This window comes from Drosophila miranda, chromosome 2 (genome assembly GCF_003369915.1).
Source record: "Drosophila miranda strain MSH22 chromosome 2, D.miranda_PacBio2.1, whole genome shotgun sequence".
NCBI lineage: Eukaryota > Metazoa > Arthropoda > Insecta > Diptera > Drosophilidae > Drosophila > Drosophila miranda.
In genome coordinates, this window is record NC_046675.1 from 7,837,012 (window position 1) to 7,856,572 (window position 19,561).

The 19,561-nt window shown below is 48.6% G+C and overlaps 1 protein-coding gene across 8 annotated transcripts; it reads right to left on the reverse strand.

Annotated features, from left to right (window-relative positions):
- Window positions 1-63: 63 nt before the first annotated feature.
- On the reverse strand, window positions 64-19,371 carry LOC108156564 (titin). 8 transcript variants are annotated; one of them, XM_017288099.2, is made up of 11 exons: window positions 19,241-19,371; window positions 18,847-19,184; window positions 11,559-11,839; window positions 11,336-11,461; window positions 11,145-11,264; window positions 10,685-11,076; window positions 9,767-9,967; window positions 3,221-9,707; window positions 3,062-3,148; window positions 2,422-2,898; window positions 64-527 (listed from the first exon to the last, which is right to left on the reverse strand). In XM_017288099.2, exons 1-11 carry the CDS (start codon window positions 19,243-19,245, stop codon window positions 399-401), a joined length of 8,643 nt encoding a protein of 2,880 aa, XP_017143588.2. In that variant the 5' UTR covers window positions 19,246-19,371; the 3' UTR covers window positions 64-398. The 8 variants fall into 8 exon arrangements, with proteins under 8 accessions (XP_017143588.2, XP_017143587.2, XP_017143583.2 ...); XM_017288098.2 differs by having other exon boundaries at window positions 3,062-9,707; XM_017288094.2 differs by lacking the exon at window positions 64-527 and having other exon boundaries at window positions 1,236-2,898.
- Between the last annotated feature and the right edge of the window lie 190 nt (window positions 19,372-19,561).

A 19,561-nucleotide genomic window follows, 5' to 3' on the forward strand; every position in this document is an offset into this window, starting at 1 on the left:
AGAGAGAGCCCCTCTCACCAAGCAAAGCCCAGACAGAATGATGGAAAAATGTACGCGTTCGTATTTGGTTTCTTTTTTTTTATATTTTATTTGAAAACTTAAAACTCTTTAACATTTTGTAACAAAAATATTTCCATTATGTCCAATTTTCATTTCTTCCATTTAAATTTCGAACATCAACAACAAGGAAAGAACTCACAGAAAACAAAATTTCTTAAATGACACAAAAAAATAAAATTGCATTAATATTCGATTTTTGGGTATTTCGTATTCGTACTCGTATAAACTGAAGCCGTTCTTGAATTGTTTTTGCCTACTTAACAATTGCATTTAATAATAATATTTATCCCAAGGTCGTTGGGAAGGGAACACATAACCCGCAAATCGATATATACTTTTCATAAAATTTTCGTAATCGTTTTGAATAACTTTCGGTTCCGTTGCCTTGTGAGATAACTGTTTCTATAGCCATTTGCATTCGGGTTTAATTGAGTTTTGGAGCTTTTTTCATTACTGAAATTCAACAACTGCAACCGATATATGATTTAATATAATATATATCATTCGGAATCGGTATAGGTATACATATATGTATATATATAACAAATATTGGTAAACTAATATTACGGCTCGTGTCAGTCAGTTAAAATTCTTTGATTAATGCTTATTTTTTATCCACGACTAACTCGGCCCAAAAATGCATTGAGAGTTTTACACCGTTGCATAACTTTGTTGTGATCTTGGTTGGCTAGTGTATTCTGTAGTATTTGTTAGACAATATTTAAGAAAAGTTTAAGTTTAAGGTTAAGTTTAAGTTGAATTGAGTGTTTCAGAAACATTTCTCGTTAAAGGTTAAAGTTTAATGGTTAAAGGAATTAGCTAAACTTGTTTAACGCTGAAAAAAGATGCTGTAACCGCTTCACATTCTGGTTATAATTCCGATAGGTATTATCTTTGTATATATACTCGTATGTAGATATATAGTATGTAGATTGTATAAAAAATCTTTGCTAAGTTATGATTAGTTGCGTTTCTGGTGCTGTCAATGTAGATGAGGTAAGTTGCAAGAAGCCAAAGATGGTTTGGTGCAAAAGTTTCGCCTTAACATTTTGTGGAAGAGTATATTTTGTTGTGTATATATAGTATTGTATGTAGATATATGTATGTGTAAATCTGATGTGTGTATTATGTATATATATTGCTTTTTGTATTATCTTACGATTCTTCTGATGTTTAAAATGTTCACTCGTAAAGTAATCAATTTGAGCTTGATTTGATCGGTAAACGATCTTTATGCGGAGTGAGGTTAGGTGTGGAATATGTGTGTCAGTGGTAGAGCAGTGCGTCCCTCTATGGCTTGTCCTGTTCAGTGGGGGTCTTGGGGGTATAGCCTGAGCCAAAGCTGGTCTTAAACTGATATTGACCGAGCAGGGAAGGGGAAGTACCCACACCCACCCCGCCCAGGGAGCTACTGGTCAAGGGTTCTCGCAAAGTGAATGACATCATTGGATTATACACCCCAGTGGAGTACGTCAGAGAGCTCGTAGTGGTCACACTAGCGGCACTACAGCTGGAAATGGGATCGGTTAAACGACTGCCCAAGGAGCTGGAGAAGTTGTAGGGCACAAAAGAGCTCGATGTCGTGATGGCTGAAGCGGATGTTGTGGTGGAGGCAAGCAAGTTGTCGGTGCTATGCAGTCGCAGATCGGAGGAACTGCTGCCGCCGATGGGCGATAGAGATTTGCCGGATCCGGCCGTGTGCGTGCTCAGATATGAGTAATTGCTGCCGCCGGGCTGGGAGAATGAAGGGCCTGCATAGCTGCTGGACATGAATGAGGTGTTGCCAGTGGTGGTAATGGGGGTGGAGGTGCTGCTCGTGGTGGAGATCGACTGGTAGAGATCGCTATAGCTCTTGGTGGTGACCGATGGTGACACCACGGGCGAACGGCTGGGCGGACGGGAGAGGGTCTGTTTCTCGATTTGTTTCTCCGTAAGGAAGCGATCATAGAAGGTCGAGGTCACCGTCGTGTGGCGGATCTCCAGCTTGGCTGGCTGGTAGGCTGGCGGGGCTGCAGGGGCATTCGGACGCCTGTACGGATCGTAGGGCTGTCGGTAGGGCGACACGGGCCGGGGGAAACTATCGGTTGCCGTTGCTGTTCCTGCTATTGTGGTACCTGTTGTTGTTGTTGTGGTGGTGGAGTTGTAGTTGTAGTTGGTGGTGGTGTGCCGTGTGGCTGAGGATCGGGTCTCGTATGGGGAGCTCAACGGTGTTCTGCAGGCCGAGCGTCGGTCGTCCGCGTACTTGGCGCACGTCTCTTCTAGTTGTCTATCTACTTTATGAAACTTGGTTAAACTACTCCCGCTACTTAGTTCGCTACGATTATCAGCAAAATAATTTGGCAACATATTATCACGTCTTACCCTACTGCTCTCGCGCTCCTCCCGCTCCTCCCGGTCCTCCTGCTCTCCGCGTCTCCTGCGCGGCGACAGATCCCTGCTGATGTCCCTGTGCGAGCGATGGTGCAGCGGACTCACGTCCCTCCCGAGGGGACTCAACGAGCGCCGCGACTCTGCCGAGCCCAGCGAACGATGCTCCGAGGTTATCCTTATAGATGGGGTATAGTCGCTGCTGCGTTGCATGGTCCGGCCCCGACTCTCGCTGCGACTGTGGGCGAGATCCTCCACGGAACTCTTCTTGCTGGCGAAGTGCAGGGAGTCGGTGAACAGCGAGTCAATGTAGCGCTGGCACTTCTCCTTTTGGTAGGGCTTCTCCTCACACAGTGTGTCGATGGACTTGATTGAGTTCTTGATGGAGCTGAGGCGATCGTTGATGTTCTCACCCGTCGTCCTCAGCGGCACGCCCGTGTGCGTCCCAGTGCGGGTGATGGGAGACGTTTCCTACAAAGGATACATTTTGTCAGTGAAAAATCATGGCTCAAATAAACATGGCTGATATCGAGAGATTCTTTCCAAGACCGTTAATTATAATTTTAAATTAGAACAGAGAGATCCATCTAAACATGGACTATGATCAACGACTCCCCTTCGATTAGCGACTTACCCTCATCAGGCGACTGCCCAGGGCGTCTAGACCTTCTGCCGAGCTGCTGCTGTAGCTGCGAATGCTTGATGGCTGATCTGCAAGAGTCTTCTTAAGAATACGTTGAAGAATTTTATTATTCTCCGATAAACACTCCATAACCTCATTTGCGGTGCCCACCATTCGTTCGCTGGACTGGCGTGACTTTGGGCGCGGCGCTGACGCCTCCTCGAAGTAGTCCTCGTCCTCGTCCCGGAAGCGTATCACCTTGGGACTGGTGGGTCGATAGTGCGTATGGGTGTGCTTGGAGTGTGCATCGTCGCGTCGATAATCATCGGGGTCATCGCGTCGCATCGCAGACTTTGGCGTGGTGGCACCCCCTCCCCGGCGAGGACTCTGTTCGCGCGACTTGGCCGATTTGAACTCTTCGAAGGATATTGAGGGCGAGATAACGTCCTTGAGCTTTTGGTTAAAGGCCTTGTAGTCCTTTTGTGTCTTAAAGTCGAAGCTATGCTCCTCCTCCAGAGCCCGCATGCGCACGTCCAGCTCCTCAGCCGTGGGGGGCTCTGGCCTGCCCGGAGAGCTGACCAGGCGTTCGAGATTGTGCACCGGCGTCCGGGGCTGCTGCTCTTCCAGCATCTTCTTGCGCTTGATATCCTCGATGGTGGGGGAGCGAGAGCGCGACTTGTGGCGGGAGGGTCGGACAGGAGACTTGAGCTTCTCGTCCAGGAGGCGAATGCGATGCTCCAGCTCCCCGGTTGTGGGTATTTCGCTGCTATCGGGACTCGGATCGAGCAGCATTTCGAGGGGATGAATGGGTGGCTTTCGATTGGGATCGTTCATACGCCTGGCCAGATTCTCCTTCGACTTGGACCGTACCAGATCGAGGACTCTATACTTGAACTCCAGGTCATCGGAGATGGGCAGATCATTGGGATGCGGCTGGCGACGTACTGGCGAGGTGTAGGGACTTCTTTTCGCCTTCTTTTCGGAGGCTCGAGTCGGTGATGAACCCGGCGTCTTTTGACGCTGACGAGATGGTGATGTATACGGGGAGGTGTACGGCGATGAATACGGGGACTTGCTGGCTGCCTTGCGCGATGGAGAATTGTACGGCGACTTGGTGGCTGCCTTGCGCGATGGAGAAGTGTACGGCGACTTGGTGGCCGTCTTCCGTGCAGGACTACGCGAACGTTGGGTGGCTGGTGGAGGTGGTTCCTCCTTGGTTGGTGTCTCCTCAACTGCGAGATCGTCATCGTCTAGGCCCTTGCCCTCGCACAAATCTAGATACTTGTTGAGGTCCTTCTCGTGGGAGAGCGAGTATTGCAACTTGATCTTTCGTTCGATTTCCTTCAAGCGCTGCTCCACATCGATCTTTTCCACATCCTCGAGCAGCTTGATCTGACGTTCGAGCGAACGGAATCGGGCCTCCAGCTCCTTCGTCGAGGGTAAGTAAACCGTTTTTCGTTTCAGGTGATGCTTGACCGGGTTGGGTCCCCAGTCATAGTCGTTTGGCTCTTCAGCCTCTGGCTTATCTTCTATCGGTTCTTTAGCTGCTTTTGCCGGCTTTTCTTCTTCCACATTTCCACTGGTATAATCCTCGATCTGTTTGGTGAGATCGGTAATGGCCTGAGCCTGCTCCACTTGCTCGGCAGAGGGCTTGCTTTCAGCTCGTATCAGGCGGCCATCTTCGGACTTGATTAAATTCCGGTCGTTCAGCTGCTTTTCCAAGGCCTGAAAGAGATCTTCGAGTTCTTCGGTGTTGGCTCTGGTCAGGCGCCGGAGTCTTGAAGCCTTGGGTTCATTGTCCATTAGGAGCACAACAGTCTTGTTGCTGGCATCCACAGGTCCAGTATCGCTGCCATTGGTGACCATTTTGTCTGGCATTTCCTTGGAGGCATCCTTGGTAGTTGGTTGGTTCTTTTCTGGCTGCTGATTGGAGGATTTCTTCTTGGCTGTGCTCTCGTCGGAACAGCACTTCTTTGCTTTCGTTTCTTCGTTTTTGTTGGGCTTGTCTTTCTCAGCTTGAGGAGGTTCCATTTCCTTGGAAGAGGGTTCTTCAACATGTTCGGGTTTGATTACCTCTTCCTGTTTGGTATTCTCTTCTTGTACCTCCGACTTTGGATCGACCACTGCCTCTTTAGCTGTTTTATCGCCATCTACCTCTTTGGCCCGGGCTTGGGCTATCTCTTCATTTTCCAGGGTTTTGGTCTCCTTCACCGTTTCGGGCTCAATGCCCTCTGGCGGAAGGTCTTCCAATCTAACCGTCTCATCGCTTTTGACATTCTGGTTGTGGCAATCCTTCTCCTGCTTTTTGGAGGCTTCACTCTCATCAGGCTTATCCGGCTGTGGCTGCGGCTCTTCTAAAGCTTCATTCTCTGGGATGACGGCGCCGTTCTTGGCTCTCTCTTCCACCAACTGTGCCTCCAGCTGCTCGATACGTCGTGCCAGGTCCTCTGTAGTGGACTTGGACTCGCTCCTCTTCCGTTCAGAGTCCTTGTTGACCATCATTTTAATGTTGATGCTGATGTTGATGGGCTTGTGGGAGTCCACTTCCTCCAGCTCGCTAAAGTTCTGCGTGTATCGCACCAGCTCCTTGCCGGTGGTGGCATCGATGGTGTCCGTGCTCAGCCGACGCGGCGAGCCGCTGTCCTCGCTCTGGGGGGCCACAGCCACTGCCGCCGCTGACTTCTCGCGCATGGCTTCCAGCAACTTGAGACTGTTCTCGCTCAGCTGCTTCTCCAGGGCCAGGACACGCTGCTCCAGCTGGCCTTCGGCCAGAGCCTGGCGCGAGGTGCTCGGCCCGTCAGCGCTGATCACTAGGACATTGGCCTTCGATGCAACTTCGGAATCACTTGCACAGCGCTGCTTGTAGAATTTCATATACAATTGCTTCTCCAGGAATTGTAATCGGTTTACCAGATCGGCCCTTGAGGGCAAATCGGAGAAACGACGAACCGTTCGCTGCTGCCAGGGTTCATCATTTCCCGATCTGTAGTAAGCCGTGTTTGCAGGTGCTTCCGAGGTCTCATCGCCCATCGTTGTGGGTCGCTGTTGCAGTTGCAGCTGCCGTTGTCGTTGCTGCTGCTTTCGCTGCGGATTGATCTGGCTGGGCTTGAGGTTCTCCTCACCCGGGCCTTGTCCCTGCATTTTGCTCTGGAGCTCTTCGATGAGTGCCTGCTGCTGGTGAAGTGTGGGCGCCGCCAGGATCCTGAGCTCCGCGGGTGGCAGTGGAGGAGCCGGGGGCGGAGAAGGTATATGCGCCTCAATGGCCACATCCACCAGCTTGGGCTGGGACTTGGTTTTGCTCTCCGCCTTGTCCTTGCCATGCAACGCCTCGAAGCGACTCTCCAGGTCCTCCGTTGACGGCGGCTGTTTCTTCTCCGCCGCTCGGTCCTCACCGCACTCCGAGATGACCTCCTGTTCGATCCGTTCGAGAGCTTGGTTCACGGTCTCGCTTTGAGTGGAAAAATGATTCTTGCTGCTCATGCGACGCTTCAGGGTTTCGTAGCGTTTTTCAAGATCCTCTGTTGAGGGCGGTTCCGAAGCTCTTCTCTTACTGCGATCCTTCTGTTCGGTTTGCTGACATTCCTCAGTATTTTTTGTTCGAGTATTTTCCGTTTTTGTTTCGTGAGACTCCTTAATATTATTTGCTGAAGTTTCCTGGGTTTCTTCAGCCTTCTTTGATGGAATTTCGTCCGTTTTCTTCGATGCAGTGACCTCCTTTTCCTTGGTCTCCAACGTCTTGCTGGCACTCTTACATCGCTCTTCGAAACTTTTTCGCTTCTCCTCAGCTCGAACTTCGACCTCTGATTTCTTCTGATCGTTTGTCAGTACAGAATTGACTTCTTTCAGCTTCTCCTCAAAGGTTTTCGTGGACTTTTGTTCCCTTTCCGCAGTCTCAGCTTCCTTTTGATTCCTTGCTTCTGTCGACCTCTGATCTTTTGCTGTGGATTTTGTTTGCTCCGCTTCCTTGGATGACTCCAGGTTGGTTGTGCTCAATTGCTTCTCCAGGGCATTGAAACGCTTCTCCAGCTCCTCTGTGGAAGGTGGGGACTTACGTGGAGTCTTCACAGGTTCTTCTTGATTTTCCACATTTTCTGGTTCTGGCTTCTTTTTGGTCTTCTCTGATTCCACTTTCGTGTCGGGGCTGTCTTTTCCCGATGCTTTTGGTTCGACTCTTTTAGACGCTTCTTTTTCTTCAGGGGTTTTCGTTGGTGTCCTATCCTTACCCTTAACCGTTTCGTTTTGTTTATTGCTCTCTTCGGAATCCTTTGAGTCCTTTAAAGCCCGTCTTTCTTGGGGTTTCTCATCTCTATTTTCAGAATCTTCTGGCTCTTTTCGGGCCTTAGGTTCCTCCCTGGCTGGCTCTTTTCGGGCCTTAGGTTCGTCCGTGGCTGGCTCTTTTCGGGCCTTAGGTTCCTCCGTGGCTGGTTCTTTTCGGGCCTTAGGTTCCTCCTTGGCTGGCTCTTCATCGGGTGGCTCCTTTTTAGTCTTGGCTGGGCTACTATTCTGTACGCTCATCTTGCGTTCCAGGGCATTGAAACGATCCTCCAGCTCGGCTGTCGAGGGCAGTTTCCTAAGGCGTGGCTGGTCTCCTTCTTTATCTTCTTTATTTTTATCAGTTTCCGTCCCTTTACTGTTTTCCGTTTGGGGTGTTGTTGCTGTGTCCTTTGTCTCGGATTGGGAGTCCTCTGATCTGTGGAGTTTGCTGGTCTTCTCGCTGTCCTTCTGCTCTTTCGCGCCACTTCCGCTGGACTGCTCTGCATCCCCCAGGTCCACCGGGGGAGCCTTGGAACTTGATTCACTGGAACTCATTTGCTTGGTTAAGGCATCGAAACGGCTCTCTAGATCGGCTGTTGAGGGAATCCGCTCAGACTTTTCGGCCAATTCTGGATCCACTTCCTCCAGCTCCTTTCGCACCTTCTCGGCACTGAGCTGCTTTTCCAGGGTCTCGAATCGCTCCTCCAAGGCGGCCGTGCTGGGAATATACTTGGGCTTATCACATGACTGCTCCTGGCTGAAGCGATGCTCCAGCGCCTGGAAACGCTCCTCGATATCGATCGTCGAGGATCTGGTCAGCGTCTTGCGTCGTGGATCGTGACGCTTCCGGCTGGCATTGCTCAAAATGGCGGCTGTCGGAGGCGGTGGCTGCTGCGACTCTATCGTCATGCTCAGCACCTCCTTGTAGTCGTCTTTGTTTTCGCCGGGAATGTTGTCGTCGCGGATCTGCGGCACTTTGCCATCCGCATCCACCAGGTCTTCCCTTATCTGAGGCGGAGACATTGCCTTCGCCTCCTGCTCGCCGCTCTGTCCCTCCACCTGAGCCCTCTGTTCCATGTACACCGCTCGAGCGTCCGTTCCCTCTTCGTTGAGGGAGTAGGACAGTTCCAGGCGGCTGGGACGCTCCACACTGTTCACCCGCTCGAAATACTGATTGGTAACGCCATCTTCACTAAAATCGAACCGACGTGGAGTGGATTCGACGCCCTGCTCCTCTGCCGCACTCGCCGCTCCTGCTGCTCCCTCAATGCCCAGGGGATCGATGGACACCGGCCTGGGCGTCGGAAGCGGACTGATGCAGGACGCGCCCAGATAGCTGGTCATGTCCGGCATCGGCGACAGCTGACTGGTGCTGGTGATTCCAGGGGTATCTGTGTCCACCAGCAGGTGCAGTGGCTCCATTTTGCTGGCCAGCTCGGGCTCATAGCCGAAGCGGCCGCTTTCGGTGGCACTGTCCTCTGCAACTTCCGCCACCTGTTTGGCGGCCGGCTCCTTCTCATCCCCACTCTCTGTGCCCATCAGCATGAAGGGTATTTCATGGGAGCTGGGAGCCCAGGACTTTGGTCTCTGGCGCTCCAAGCTCGCCTCTCGGGACCCCGTCAACAGCTGCGGCTTCTCTTTTAGCTTGCGCGCCAGCCTCGCCTTTTGCTTGGGACTTTTCTCCGTCGACTTGGGGTCATCGTCGTCACACAGACTGGTGTCCGTGCTGGATCCACCGCCGCCGGTGCTGCCACCACTGCCCCCGGCGCGTTCCACCTGCTCCTGCTCGCCATCGCTGTCCTCGCTGTACGAGGAGCTGTCGCTCTTGCCGAATCGCGAACGGAGCTTCTGCGTCTTCATCGTCTTATCAGCGCCCTCGCGTACTAAGGCCGCCCGTTCCGCTTTGATCTCCTTCCAGGTCAGGCTGTCCCGGCGTCTGAGAGTGGGGTCCGTGTCCCGCCACAGGAGGGTCTCGCCGCGTCGCAGCTGCTTTTCGGTGGAAGGTTTGGTGTGCAGAACGGCTGGGAGGGAGGGCTTCCTGGCAGGTGGTATGGCTCCCAGGGGGGCACTCACCCTCTTCCCCTTGTTGGTGATGATGGCCGGCCGGCCGAGGAGCAGCTGATTGACTGCCACCGAGGCGTGCGCAGTATTCGGTGGTCCCTGACGGGCTGCCGTCGAGCAGGCGGTGGTCAGGATGACATGCGCCTGTTTCTGGCGCTCCCTCAACCGATCGTACTGCTTCTTGAGCAGCGAAATGTCCAGGGCCATGCGGTCCTTTGGCTCCGTAGGCTGCCTGCCCGCTGCTGGTCCCACGGAGCCGCGACGGCCCCAGTTCAGACCCCAGACGGTGGCCACCGCCATGCGCTCCTCATCCGAATGCGTGTCCTCGTCATCGTAGTACAGTCTGCAAGGGAGGATGCTCAGAATGCTGGGACTTTGAATATCTCTTTCCGATATACTCACTGCATTCCCTGTTGGTGTCGGAGAGGGGCAATGTTGTACAGATGCTTGTCCCTCAGCTGCCTGAGATCCGCTATGGGTCCTAGCTTGACGACTCTTTCGATCAGTCCATTCGAATCGATCAAATGGCCGTTAAGCAGTTCACTCGAATAGGAACCCATTTTGCCATAGAACTCATCGGCTGAACGGACACTGAGAACGCGTCTGAAACGAGAAGAAAGGCATCTCTTGAAAGGTATTCCAATGGTAATAAAGAGTGCATTTTATAGTCTTTGCTAGTCTGTTGAAGGCCTAATACTCTGCCTACAGTCAAATCTCAGTGGCTGGCTCTGAACGCCAAAGAGCCTGGAGCCACCCTCACAAAATATCGTGCCAAAAAAATGTATGGGCGTTACTCATATTGTCTCCACTTATACCCTGTCTTCAAAATGCGTCAAATATTGTGCTGATGCAGGAATCACTATGGAGAACAGAAAGTTTTTATATCTAGGATTGTATTTGTTTAAGAGCTTAAGAGCTACTTTGGATTCAGTTTCCTGGCGTTTGCCGTTTAGATTTCTTTGACATTGAAATCCCTTAGCCCCAAACTAGTTTGCATCTAGCTCAGCCCCATGTCTAGTCGGTTTATGCATTTGCCATCCTTGTTGATAACTGGTTTACTTGTTGTTATCCACAGACACCATAAAAAGTTCCGGAATGACAGAACATAAAATTTCTGGTGGCCAAAAAACGAACCGAAACTGCTAAATTGCATTTGGCAAGCGAGAAAAAGTTTTACCAAATTTCTAACAGCAGCCTTGACACAAATTCGTGCCGCACACTGCAGCACCAACAATTTGGGGGTGGGGTGTTGCACTTGCACCCAACCAAGCAAAAAACCCAAAGCCACCGCAGAGACAGGGACAGAGAGGCTGTACTCACTCTTCAAGGAGGCTCCAGAGAACGAGAGCGGTGCGGAGGATGACATCGCTGCCCTCGATGAGCACCAGGTCCCAGACGCGCAGCACACAGGACATGGGCAGGCAGGTGCAGAACATGGTGAGGAACCACTGCATGGTGAAGACATTGGTCAAGGGCGGCTCGTAGGCATTCTCCACGGGCCCCTGAAGGCGCTGCAGGTGCTTGGCGAGGCGCGGCAGACGCGTTTGCATCAGTTCGCGGAATACGCCCATGTCCGCCTGGAGGCCGCCCATCGAGCCGTAGAAGTAGCCCGTCGGCAGTACGCCCTCAACCAGATAGATCATGACCTTCATAGACTCCTCCTCCTCCTTATCCATGACCTGCAGTATCAGAGCGCCCAGCATGTTGAAACCCTGGGTGGGATGGACGAGAGTATTCTTGAGTCGAGGCAGCAGACAAAGAGCCGTCGAGGAGCACTCACCTGGCAATAGCCCACCTCGGGATTGTAGCGGGCATACCCGAGCAGAATGCGCTTCAGCTTGGCCTGGTTGATGGATCCCGCGGGGCCGGTGCACAAATTGGAGCCAGTGCGATGCAGGTCCTGGTTTCAGTAAAGGGGAAATCCGCTTTAAAATAGCCCCGGCCCCAGGGCAGCGTGCACCAGATTCTCACCTTAACGATTTGTATGCCCAGCTCCTCGTCATCCTCGCGCCACTCCTCGCAGAAGCACTTCTCCCGCTGCTTGGCCCAGTCCACGTTCTTCGACTTGAGGTATTTGTCCGCCAGCGAGAGCCACAGCTGTGTGGGGTAAGGTGGGGTAAGGTGATGTGGCCCATGCAATCAGTCTAAACGGACGGCTGACAGCTGAGAGCTGACAGCTGAATGGATACCTTACCTTTCGCCGGAATTCGGGTGGGGTGCCGCCGGGCAGGCGGGCTACCAGCTTCATGGCATGCAGCCATTGATTGTAATCCGATGCAGCATCCTCATCGGTGGCGACTGCAGCGGCGGTGGTGCTGCAGCTGCTTTCGTGGCCTCCACCGCCATTGCGTGTCAGCATGTTGTGGGTGGCGGTGCTTCTATTTTTGCTGTTTGTGGTGCTGCTGGTGGGGGAGGTTAGGCTGGCTTTCCGCGGCGGTGGTGAGAGGCTAAAACGCATTTTAGGCTGTGCATCGTCTGAAAGAGTTAAGTTTTAAGAGTTATATAGCATACGCTCTGGCTGCGATCGATTGTATTTCTATATAGTATTTCTATATTCAAATCAGACTCGATTCGGCTGTGTCCCTATGACTTACAATATCCGTGCAGTATGCAAACTTTACATGTATATAAGATACGTTTTTATAGATATATTCATAGAAAAAGATTAGTTGGTTTTGTTTAGAGTTAGTAGAGCGCGCAAAAGAGAGAAGAAGAAAGAATACAAAGAATATATGTATATATTGATATATTTATATAGGTTAGACACATAATCAATCAAGTATTTTGATCCGGATGGTATCAGGAGATGACAGCGAAATGTGTCGATGTGCGAAACAAACTCGAGAGCAAAACTAGGACATGCGAATCGGGTGGATGTGAAAAGCCAACATTCAAAGCTAAAATGAAACAAGTCACTCCCCATTTAAGGCATCCTCCGTGCTGGCTTTTGACACATCTTTGTGTGAAATTGACCATGACATTTATTACGCCAGACAAGTGGTATTCTGTAGGTCTGTGGGGGGTGCAATGTACATGTGTGTATCTATGACATTTCAGCTTTCACCATGTTATACAACATAGTTAGCAGCTGAGATCTTCTACGCCAAGCTGCCAGACCAAGAACAGTATCCTCTTGGCTCAACTTGGCCTGGGGCTTCACCCCAACAGCTTTATTGGCTGTACATATGTACCAGTTCTTTTTCCCACACAACACACTCTACACTAAAGGTCAAGTTAATAAAAAAATAATATTGTGCCTGGCGGAGAGTTTATGAGAGCAGCATAAATTCAGATTGCCTTTCGGTATGGTTCAAGTTTGCTTTTAGAATCGATAAAAATTTTTGGTTTCTGTGTCGGAGCCCCACTTTATGGCTGATAATTTGATTTCCGCTTTATTTTTCATTTCCAGCTTATTGCCGGCTGAAACGTGCTGGAAATGCTAAAGCTCAAATCGGAAGAGTATGCCAAAAAAAAAAACACGAGGAATTTTGGTCGGAATATAAAATTAGCATTTTAAAGAATTCCCCTGGAAACTGGGGTAAAGAAAATGCTTTAATTTTTCAAGAATTCTATGCAGAAAATGCTTTAATTTTTTGCGGGGAAATCCATTAAAATGCAGAGAAAAGTTTGCCAAAAAAAAAAGAAAATGGCCTCTGTCGATTTCTCTCTAGATATACAGTTAGATGGGCAATTTCTTTGGCATGTTTTCGCCCAAATTTTCTTCGCTTATTTACATACATACTTGAGCAGATATGTGTGTGTTTTTGTGCTTGTGTGCGTGTGTTTGTTGTACCTAAGAAGTTTATTCCAACAAATGGCAGGCATTCGCATAATGAAGAGGCAATCATGGGAGCTATTGCCGGGACTTTGCTGAAAGTTAAATTCAAGTAAACATCGGCTTGTGTGTTCAGGAGAAAATTGAAGAAAATCCGTATGCTAAAAGCGGTTGCGAGGCCGCACAACAAGCCTGACGAGCCCCAGAGCCAAGAGCCAATAGCCAAGTGCGGGCCAAGCTAATGAAACACTAATTGCGCCAACTCTTATATAATGGGTGGCCCCTAACATCGCACCAATTAGGCGCCGGACATAAAGCATTGTTTATGGTCAGAGAATGGACGGATGGCTCTGAGTCCAGCCACGGGGGGCTCATATTTTTTATTGCTATCTCATATTTTTTTTTTTCGCTCCTCTTGGAAATGCATTTTACATGAGAGATTTATGTGCGAATGACAATGAAAAAAAATAATCTTTCTTGTCGGGTAATTATTTTAAATGCGCCCCAAGAAGAACGTGGCCAGGATGTGTGTGTGTGTGTCTGTGCATGTCAAGGCTGTGATTGTTAGGCAGCCAGCAAATGCTGGCCAAATGCTCAGTCAGGCCTTGACCAGGCCGGGCCAAAGCTACAAGCGGCATCACGTGCGTGTGGCTCATGTGTGTGGGTGTGTGTGTGTGTGTGTTTGCGCCACTTGTGTGTGCCCCAAAAAACAAAAAAGAAAACGCAATGCAAGACAGCTGGTTTAATGAGGCGAAAGAAAATTGCCTTTTGGGTGTGTTGATACACCGAAAAAAATGATTAAAAAAAATGGGGCTCAAAAAATTATATGCTGGAGCTTGCTTCTAACCCTTTCCTTTATTTTGATGCCTTTTTTGAAACCAATATAGGCCAGAAAATATTACATCGATTATAGAATCAGACAGATATAAGCTGGCATTCAATATCAAAGCTTTTGATGCCTTTGGAGACCAGTAAAATATATCGATTCTGACTTAAATTTGTGGCAGAATATTAGAAAACACAATGCTGGTATTGGATTGGAGTTTTGCATTACCCTCATAGCCAAAATTTGGTTAGTAAAATGCTAGTTCTATGACTTTACTAAAGGCATCTGTTGCTGATAAAACCACCGCTTAAAAAGTTCTGGACCCAACTTTAAGACGCTCTGCAGCGTATAAACAAGAGCAGTTTTTACGATTCAGGGTCTCAGGGTACACATGGCTGAAAGTTAATTTATCTTACCTCTGACACCTTTGGAGCAGTTCAAAAGAGATTTACTTCACTCCATATAATGGCCATTTGCCGCATTCAGCCATTCAGCCACTGTGCGAAAGCAGAGCTCCAAGAGCAGCTAAATCTGTGTACTTAAACCGTATTTATCCCGGGGGATTGCCTGACCCCAAAGCGGGAGCACTCACAGAGAGAGAAAGAGAGGACTCTGAGCGTCAGTTTGTCTGCGGCTGTCTTCGAAACGAACCCAATCCCTGCTGCACTTGGATGCGCAGGCACGTTCAGTGCCATTAGTGTCAATTCGAGCGAGAATCTTCTAATGAATTCCCAGGCCGGGGGCAGGCCAACCAGAAGAGACTCAGACTCAGACTCAGACGATGAGATGAGACCGTGTAATATGTACAGAAAAGTTAATCCTCAATGGTTCATTAAACTATTGCAATGCTTAACCCCAATGCTTATCGGCTTAGCGATGGCAAATTGCTTTTATCTCGCGGTCCCAGACAAAGGCACTTCAACACGCGATTATGCGGCAAGGAGCAAAGGAAATCTGCCTCCTGATGGCCTGCATAACGGCCTCCCCCAAAGAGTTAATGCAGTTTTTGCGTTGTGTAACTTTGATTAAATCTCTGAAGCATTACGCATACGACACGTGTCCTATTGGGGACTTACCAGAACAGGCTGGGCAATCAATTTACATCAGGCCTCCCAAAAAGCTGCCTGTCAATTTCAATAAGCTCTGCTTTCACAATTTAATCGAAAGTCTTGCCTGCCAAAAAAATGCAAGTTTTTATTTTCTACTTTTCTTTTTCGCTTGATTCGAATTTGATGGGGGATCTGTGCCTGTGACAGTCGGGCTACTCAAGCAGTTGCGCCCAAAAGTTTCCAAGGACATTAAATTGTGCCTTTTATGGCACCCAACTTAGCTCAAGAAGGTGTACACCAGGTGGACATAGATTGGGTTACTATCTGTTTGACTTTGGGAGCGAATTCTTATAACATTAAAGTGACGGGCTCCTTTCGCCCACACACAGGTCGGCTCCTGTCACTTTGCATAGCCCCAGACACGCTCTGGGCGTTCATTGGGTGTAAAATAAACAGCGACGCCGTAATTACAATTCGATGGTAAAAATGTCAAAGGTGTTGTGTTGGTGAAAAGAACAGAAAAAAAAGAAAAAAAATCAAAGACCAAAAGAGGAAGTACAACAAACCGGAAGTGATGGCTGGAAAAGGCTTTGTGAAGAGTAGGAAAATAACAGCAAAAAACTTGGCCAACATGCAACAGTTGTGCATATGTGTGTGTGTGTGAGAGCATTTGGGTTAGGCAGTTATTGGAAAAATACAGAAAAAACAGAATCAGCAAAAGAGGGAAAGTGTAAAAAGGGTAGGGGAAAATTCTAATTAAATGCCGCCAAGGCTGGATGAATGGGTTAAATGGGCTCCAACGCCTACCCTCCTTTCAACTACGAAATAATGGAAATTTATGCCAGCCAGCCAGGCGAGGGGTGTTGATGGTAGCGGAAAGCACTCTTTCCATACCCAAAAAAAAAAAAATTCAAATGTTAATTACAAGCGGCTGCCAAAATTAGAATTGTGCGCGTTTCAGCATGAGTAATATGCCTGGGCGGGATACGTAAATATATGTATGCATGTATGTATGTGTGCCTGGTAGTGGTAGTGGGAGTATGTATATGTGTGCGTGGGTGGGCTATGCTATTGCCATTTTGATGCTGGACAAATATCGTGACTTCTTTTGCATAAATTACCTTTTCGCAGATATTTTGTTAGTATTTCGTTGTTAAATGTACAAAGATAAAGATACAGATACAGAGATAAAGATAAAGAGAAAGATATACGGAGAAAAGAGTTAGGTTTAGGAACAATTGAACGTGGCCAAAGCATGTAAGTATTTGAGTTATTTTCTGGCTCTGTTACTTTTATTTATTTTTTTTTGTCTTTGGAGAGGCGCTAAAAAAACATACATGGATCGTGGATTAATCACACCAGATACTTAGAGGTATATATATATAGAGAAGGAAGGAATGAGTGTTAGGGGGCGTGTGTTTAGGAGGTGCTTGTGCAGTTTTGGCATAGTTACCCATGTTAAGTAAACGTGCGCCTGTCGGTATGCAATGGTTTCTGCCACGGCTCTTGCCTCAGCGACTGACTCTTTGTTGTTGTTGTTGTTGTAAGTAGTTTTTTCTTGTTGTGGGGATTCTCTAGTTATTGTTTTACATTTTTGCTTTTACGTTGTTCTGATTGTTGTTGTTGTAGCTGTTGTTGTTTGTTGTTTGCTGTGGCCTATTGTATTATTTACACAAGATTTACATAAATACGAGTACACGTACAAAGATTCACTTAGACGTACATATAAGCATGCTTCTATATTACAACTAGTTGTACATATACTATAAGGTTGTGGCATGCTAAAGTTATATAACTCTGACGTTCAGAAATCCCGACTCGGATGTCATTGAAAGCTATCTTAAGAAAACACATTCAACTCTCACAGCCACAGCCAGAGCCATTCAGACACGTACTCGTAAAGTGAATAAAAGGAAAACCTTGACAGCCGTGCAACTGCAGACCAGACCCCACTCTCAATGGTGGTCGGCAAGGCTAGGGGTCTTAGCCGTGCCATTGTGCCATTGCATCGATTCCCTGGCTTACTGGCCTCTCCACCTTCTTGACCCACTTTTCCCCCCCACGTTACGCCTACCAATAACCTTTACGCTCAAGTATAAGTAATTATCTTTCGGCTAAAATTCGGATTTGAATTTAATTTATGTAATTTTGAATAAACATCCTCCAGCAGGAGAGCTGCCAAGGCTTAAGCATGCTTTAAGCCTGATTGTGGCTTTTAATTAAGGCTGTGGCTTTAAGGCCATCTTCTGCAAGTGGCAGACGACCCCCAACAAGAGCATTGGGGGCGGTGGAGCGGCAGTGGCCGCAGGGAAGCTTGTTCTATTGATGTTTGACGAGTGGCAGCGGCTCGTTTGTTTGAACATGGCTCGACTTTTCATTGATTAAGTTCTTGAAATCGCTCAGAATTTCCATATAGTTTCACTTTCACTCCGAGTCATAAATCAAAGTTGACGACTCAACCGCGACTCAGGCGCTGCACAAGGGATAAGGGATAGGGGATTTGAATAGTTTGCCCCAGATTAAGCACTGTTCACAGTTGAGCCGCTCACGGCCTTCACTTTACTGTTTTGTGGGACATTCTTTGTAGTTATGCAATCCGCAATCAACGTTGTTTTTTTTTTTTCTACTGCCACACAAAAGCCGAGCTCGTGAGTGGCAACCTGACGTGAGTCACAATGGCAACAAAAGTAGCAGCAATATCGGACGAACACACATGTGCGGCAGGCATCAAAACAAAGTCATTCCATAAAGGGGGGGGAATTTCACGTTTCACCTGGAAAAGGACCTACAAAATGGCGCGCTCGGCCATCGGATTCGAAGTGGGGGGACTCGTTGCGTTTTAATGAAATTCCGCATGGCATGAGTGCACTATTTCGATTCGATTTTCTGCAGTTTTTTAATTACACCTGGACCGGGGCCCCGTCTCGTCGCGGCGATCGATATCAATGATATTATTCAATTACGCACCGCAGAAAAACGCAATTAGAAAGTGCCAATGCAGTTGCGAAGGTGAAATTGTAATATAAATAAATAAATGGTTATGATGGAATGCTGCTGGTCGCACTTTTGCACGCGCTCGCTTTTATGGCTGTTTTGTTTCGGTGTTGCCGCCCCTGCCCTGCCCTGCCCTGCCCTGCCACACCATGAGAGTATTTTTGTCAAGGGTAACGTGCGGCAGCCCCACACACACACACGCACACTAGAAAAAAGAGGGGGCAAGAGAGAACGAGAGAGATATGAAAACATAGATAAAGCGGACACGAAATGCTTGTGGAGGCCGTGCCGAGAGTCCGACAGAGACGCTTCACGTTGTGTTATTTCGAACCGCGTGCCCACACACACACACACACACACACACAGAGAATGCTGGTGGTGTGCGTGTGAGGCTCGTCAGACAGTCTCCGAGTAACCCAACATTGCTCCATCTTGTGTCGTCATCAACTCGGCCTCCCCCCGAGGCACACACCCACACAGACACACACGCGCTAGGATTCACCTGCCCCACCACATACGCACGCACACAGACAAAGTTCATTCAATAAAGCACACACACCAACACCAACACCCACACACACATACATGCACGTTGCGTGACGCTAGCGAGGATTTTTTCAGCGTTCAGCTTGAATTTTTTTTGTTGACTTTTCCTAATCCGCACTAACGAGGCACACAGCTGAGAGGTCCGCACTTGACTGGGCCAGGAACGGCCAGCAGAGGCATCCCAAGCCCCCAGCTGTCATTCCGAGGGACCTGCGCAGTGCGCACTTCCCCCCGCGCCACACACATTCTGACAGTTGCTGCACTGAGAGAAAAAGTTGGATGGTTTACTTACGTTTTTCCACGGCGATGACGATGAACTTGCACAGCCCCTCCTGGTGCCGGTTCAGGCGATCCCTGGCTATGAGGGCTGTCTCGAGCATATAGCCCATCATCAGGATCTCCACCTTGAGAATGGCAACGACATCGATGACCTGACGCACATTTAGCTTTTCCAAGACTGCACGACCACCCGTCATGCCGCTGGCCAGCTGGGCCATTCTGCCCTTCTTCTTCTTCTTGCAGGATCTGAGAGGATGATCCCTTGAATGACAGGTGCACCTGCGTCGAGCCAGCTCCTCTTGCTGGCCGTAAATGTCGCATAGCAATTTGTCGAGTAGCTTCTTGGTCTCACTGTTCGAATCGGGGTTATCGGGGCTGAAACTATGCTAATGATGGCCATGGCTCACCTCATTTCGCTGTCTTGCTGATAAAACTCAGCAGTTGGTTTTCTTTACTTGAAACTTTAGCGTTTTTTCTATTTATTTGTAAAGCTTTGGCTTTCTTTTTTTATAAAATATACACAGAAAAATATACACTCAGAAATAGACACACAAAATAATTAACATAACAATCAAAGCAACTAAGTTTCCATGAAAGTTGTATATGGAAGTTGTTTAGGAAAACCCCTATTGGAAGATACATTTAAACTGATAAATATACGATTTTAGCCTTTACTCGGTACAGATATTAAACAATATTAATAGGGTCATAGGGAAAAGAAGAGGAAG